Source organism: Quercus lobata, chromosome 1, assembly GCF_001633185.2.
Source record: "Quercus lobata isolate SW786 chromosome 1, ValleyOak3.0 Primary Assembly, whole genome shotgun sequence".
NCBI classification, from domain to species: Eukaryota; Viridiplantae; Streptophyta; class Magnoliopsida; order Fagales; family Fagaceae; genus Quercus; species Quercus lobata.
The window spans coordinates 11,632,489-11,638,488 of NC_044904.1; the positions used below are offsets into that span (position 1 = coordinate 11,632,489).

Sequence of the window (6,000 nt, forward strand, 5' to 3'; positions counted from 1 at the left end):
CCTCATTAGGTATTAGAAATTCACAAGTGTACTTAATACTATAAAATAATTTAAAATTATAAAGGAGATGGCAGTCAATCCACTAATCATGCGAGTGGATATCTTTTACCCAACCCAAATTCAAAAGTTTTTTTTTTTTTTAAATGAACTTTGAAGCATTATCATCGGAATAAATGCTTATTAATTCATTTTCAAAATAGATAAAACATAATTTGAAAAAAAAAATAATAATAAAGAATCTTATCATGAGGGGATCATATCACATGCCCAATTTCTCTTTCTCTACTCTCCTACGTTAAGTCAAATGCCTCATAAAACCCCCTAGTTTTACTCACAACAACTCTAGAAAACGACTCCTACCCAAAATCACCTTCTTATGCATATCTCTAAAACCAGAAGTTATTTATATTTGAAAACGACTCCTACCAAGAACACCTTCCAATCCAGCTTTGCACCTTCACAAATTAACCTCTCTTTCTTAGCCATTACTGTACACTGCAAAAGGGATTCCAATCCTCTCTCTCTCACATGTCTTCAAACAAGAAAAACATCCTTAAAACCATCTTTACAGCAAATGTAGCCTGTGGCTGTGCCAGACCAAAACCCTCAGATGTATTTGAACCAACTCGAAGGCCAAAAATTTCCACCAATAATGAAAACCAAAAGCCTCGCACTTCTTCTTCTAGTTCCAGAAATGGTGCGCTTTCAATGGATGAAGAAGATTTGACCTCCTCAACAATCTCTGAACCCGAAACCGATATTAATCCCAAGAGTTCAAAGAAAATCAGCAGCAGCATCGCGGTGGAGAAGGATTCAGATAACCCTTATCAAGATTTTCGGCATTCAATGCTTCAGATGATATTGGAGAAAGAGATATACTCAAAAGACGATCTTCAAGAGCTTCTCAATTGCTTTCTTCGGCTGAATTCACCTTGTCACCATGATGTTATCATTAGAGCTTTCAAGGAGATCTGGGACGAGGTTGTGTCACATAGAATAATTCTGCAGAAGCCCTCAGTTCAAGGAAACTCAAACTCACGTGAACCCTAACTATGCCACGTGTGAGATGAGATCCATGTCATGAGGACATTGAATTAGGAAGCTGCAAAGGAAGGTCACACAATTTCATGAGTCATCAATACAATGGGGTATCTAGAAATTTAAAGCTGCAGGCCAGAAGAGATATGAGCTGTGTGGTGGAGGCATGGTGCTCGTTATTATTATTGATGGGGGAAGAGTTTTCTATTTCTCTGGTTAGGAAATTTTGAACTTTTTTTCTTCCTTGTACCAATTTTTTCCTCCATTGTCAATTAATGTCATACTGTAATCCAACATGAGCTTTAACTACTAAATGAATGAACTGTCTAATTTTAAATGAGTCAGTCGGTGGTTGGGCAGATTTGTTGCTTTTTCAAATTTGGTTCTGGGGTCACTTTCAAATTTGTTTCTAGGTTTTTCTGTTTTTATTTAGATTATGCCTTCACCTGCAAGAGAGAGATTAATACATTTTTACAAGTGGTTGACACAAACCGTTTAGATTATAAAATTATAATACTATGGATATACATTCTCAAAAAAAAAAAAAAAAAATATATATATATATATATATATATACACACATTCTCAATATATATATATATATATATATACTATTAATAACAGAATTATTTGTTTGAGTTTTATCATTTTACTTACTAAAATATTACGACACAAATTCTTAAATTCTCTAAAACACTCAAATCTTTTACTTAAATAATTTTAAATTTAAAAACATAAATTTGTTAAAAGAGTAATTTATTATTTTTTAAAAAGTTACTAAGTTTAGGCTTACAAACTTTTATCAATTTTTTTATTCAAAAAAAAAAAAAAAACTTTTATCAACTTCAACGTAGAGAAAGACCCTAAAAATTAGGATATTATCTCTATTTCACTTTTAAACATTATTTTACTAAATCCAAAATAAAAAATAAAAAAGAGCTAAATTCCACAGCTAAAGCGTGTGATGAGAAAAAAATTTATATGAAAAGTAATAAAATAGGATATAGTAAAAGTGATTTATATTTTTATACTTTATTTCCCAACGAAGCATTGAGTTCATTAATTACGGATATCTTAATGCACGTTCACTCTTTTAGCTAGTTGGGCTTGTGATTGTAACGTCTGAGGAATGCCACTGCCACCATCTCTTCTATTCTTTGGATTTTTTAGCTAAATATTGGTAAAATTTGAATTTATAAGCTTTATGTGCTATCTGCCAAGTTTTTTTTAACTAAAAGGGGAGAGATGTAAATTTTGGTACCTAGGGTACCAAATTTACTTAAAAGATGGAAGTCGATTTGCCGAATTTGATGTCAAGTTCTCTCTCTCTTGCCCATTGTTGTGGGCTGCCCAAATATCTGTAGTTTTTTTGTTTTTTGATACACGTTGGTTTCTTTCAAAAAATAAATTGGTGGTAATGCATGTACAATAAAAATTAGTTGTCCAATATTGATGAACTCTACCACTCATCTAGCTCTTATATATAGATGATAACATATATATATATATATATATATGTGCGTGTGTGTATATATAAATAATCAAACATACTTTTCAAAATTCAAAATAACCATTACTTCATAAGCTCCATTTCAAATGGTTCAAGATGACACATAGGCCAAATAAACAAAGACAAATTTACACCTAGAAAATATTTCAACATGCAAAATATCCTTTATAATTCAAAATAATGTGATTAGTAATTCAGCAACCAACACAACAGGCTAAACATTCACAATTTCACAATTTTAGATTCAAATCCAATAATACCGCCCCCAAGAAAATAAAATATAATAATCTCAATAACCTAAATAATAATAATAAAATACAATCCAGTTATTATGGACACCATTCTTCCTTATCTCTTTCACTCCCATCTCTTCCTATTCTTTCATTGGACATCGCACCCATATCAATTCTCAACCCCTCTATATCATTTTCCCTCTTCTTTCGATTTTTTGTTGTTGTTTTTATTTTCAAAGAAAGAAAAGAAAATTACATCAAAAGAAGAAGTAAAACCAAAAACCCATTAAGTGGTTTGCTTTGCTGTAGGTAGTTTTTTTGAATCATCGAAAGATGAACATGTGGAGAGATCTATGTGAATAAACCAATTGTTGACAATTATGTTCTTATTCAGCACCTACTGGCTCCTTGTTCATCACTACCATTAGATAAGACAGTTTTCTTTTAATTCATATTTTCTAATGCTACCAAATACCGAAAAATATTCTCTAAAGAACTTTTTCCATGAAAATGAATGTAATATAAGAAAAATTGTTTATTGTAACCAAAAAAAAAAAATCATTATAATAACATTAGAGTTATTGCAATAGTTGATATGAAGTATATATTGCAATAAAATTTGATGAGATAATAGATTTGTGTAATAAAAAATTTCGTTGTAATAAACTTCAAATATTTTAAGAATAATGCTAATACCATAACAAAATCCACAACTTTTAGCATAATAACTTACACACGTGGCGAATTATGAGTGATGGAGTTATATATCTACATGGTCCCACCACTTTTAGTGCACCCCTCACAGCTCATCATGGTATGTTATTGCATACTCCGGGAGTATGTTCCCTCCCTCTCATAGTGGGGTGAATTCCACTATCCCTTTGTGAGAGGGAGGAAGCATACTTCCGAAGTATACAATAATTTTCCACTCACCATGTGAGCAAGTTATGAGTTTTCTTGTGGTATTAACATTATTTATATTTTAATGACAATTTTGATACAATAATATATATGTTATTACAATAACAAATTTACTTCACTAATCTTATTGTAATAGATTGCAAATAATTGACAAATATAATTCGAATCAAATTATTGAAACGATATTTTCATTGTAATAGTTAAATATTTCATATTTGTTGGTACAATAGATTATAAAATAATTGATTTTTGATTTTTGCTATAATACCTTCATTGCAACTTCATGTTTGTCATTGGAATAAATTGTAAAATAATTTCTTTCAAGTTATTGCAACAATGCAATAGATTATAAAAATAATTGCTATTAAGTTATTGCAACGATTTTTTCATTTTAAGTTATTGTAACATATTTTTCTAATGCCAATAAGGTAACAAAACATCTATTACAACCGAAAATTATAAGTTATTGTAACTAATTATTGTTAATGCAATAAATTCATCACTATTAAGTTACTATGGTAATGATTTTTAACTTGTAGAAGTGATGTTGTGTTTAATACAACTATGGTAATTATGTTGTATTAACATTCAATGTAGTAGACTTATTTTGGTGTAATGGTATAAATATAACATTTTCTTTTGAAAAAAAATATAAAGAACACCTCTATATAGTACTTTCCCCTTAAAACACGGGTCCCTCTTGAAGTTTTGAGTGTAACACTTAACTCTCCCCTTACAGTATTATTTTATGTGTAGACTATTAATTCTATAACAATTAACTCTTGAGGTTTTGTGTATAACACTTTTTTGTTTGTTTGTTTGTTTGTTGAGAAACAAGTATAACACTTAATCCCTAGAGTTTTGAATATAACACAAAACCTCCATATGGTATTGTTTTATGTGAAAATAATATAGACACGTGTAACCACATGAACAACTCATTATTTGTTATCACAGATTTTTAATAGTTTGCACAATATAATGGCTCACCACTGGTACTAATGATAAGAGTCATGCATTCAAGTAATGATCGGTATCTTTCACATGATTAGTTTGATTTACTTTTGTTTTAAATATTGTTTGTTCCGTTAGATTTCCATCATAAAAATGATGTTCATAAAAAAGTGGAAATGAAAAATTATATATGTAACTGTTTTCTTTAGCTTTATAGTTGTATTTAAATTGTGATTTTGATAATTGATTACTAATGGTAATTGTAGATTAATTTTAGTACGGATTTGTTAAATTTCTTCTGCTCATGTTCATCTTAATTTCTAATCTTTCGCGTCGTGTTATCGTGTATCACAAATATATATGTTCTTTCATTATTTAGGAATATATTAGGTCATGTTAGATTAGGAATTTGCATGAAATAGGAATTGGTTGTTTATTGTGTAAAAACTGTAGCAAACAAGTTTGTTGTTTTGTTATTTTACTACTTTTACACCATTGTTCAATTTTCTTTTGATGTTGCAAAAGCAGCTATATTAGGCATAATGTTGCGACGAAAAGTAAGTCCTCAAAAAAAAAAAAAAAAAAAAAAAAAACAGAGCAAACCAAAGTTATCTTTTGTGGCAAAGATTCATATCCACTTATATCTTTTCAGTTCAGTATTGCATTCAACTGCAAACTATGTTCCTTTCATCTATTATGCCGACCAGCCAAAACTTATTTATATTTCTGAGACGTCCTAATGGCTATCTACCATATATCCAACAAGAAAATTCATTAAACTTAAAGACTTACAGTTTGGATTTATATATATAAACCGTAAAGACCATTAAAATTTTTGGTTATGTTGGTAGCTAGGGTGGTGGAAATTAATGTCATAGCTCATTGCCTATCAGACCATCAAGATCGATATGTGTTTAATTCATCAAATTAACCTTGGTTTGGTTAGTATTAAAACTATTTATTTAATTAATATTTAGATATAAAAACTCCCACTTAAATTTATTACTTTTAAGTTTTAAGCCTTAAAACTATACTGGTGTTTTTTTTTTTTTTTTTTTTTTTTCAAACTCAGTCTCCTTTAAATTCGTGCTGTGTCACTGTGTAGAAGTCTAGTTTAGGGGGCAAGCAAGTGTAAAAGACACCTTACACAAACGGGGTAAATATATTAATAAATTTAGGTGAATGCAATACGCTTTTAGCATGAGATAAATTTAAGCTTTGGTTTTCTGATTCTGTTTTGTTTTTTGGGTTGATTACAATCATGCACTCTAAACTGTAACAGTATTCACAATATGCACAACTAATTTAGAAGGTGGGTGGATATCACAAATTATTCTCGAATTA

General features: G+C 29.7%; 1 protein-coding gene across 1 annotated transcript; it reads left to right on the forward strand.

Moving 5' to 3' along the window:
- The first annotated feature begins 257 nt into the window (after nucleotides 1–257).
- On the forward strand, nucleotides 258–1,352 carry LOC115978348 (transcription repressor OFP6-like). The gene has a single exon (XM_031100400.1). It carries the CDS (start codon nucleotides 529–531, stop codon nucleotides 1,048–1,050), a length of 522 nt encoding a protein of 173 aa, XP_030956260.1. The 5' UTR covers nucleotides 258–528; the 3' UTR covers nucleotides 1,051–1,352.
- Nucleotides 1,353–6,000: the final 4,648 nt, after the last annotated feature.

What these genes read in the sequence shown, in the direction of transcription:
- LOC115978348 (XM_031100400.1), top strand. Translation starts at nt 529, where the DNA reads ATGTCTTCAAACAAGAAAAACATCCTTAAAACCATCTTTACAGCAAAT.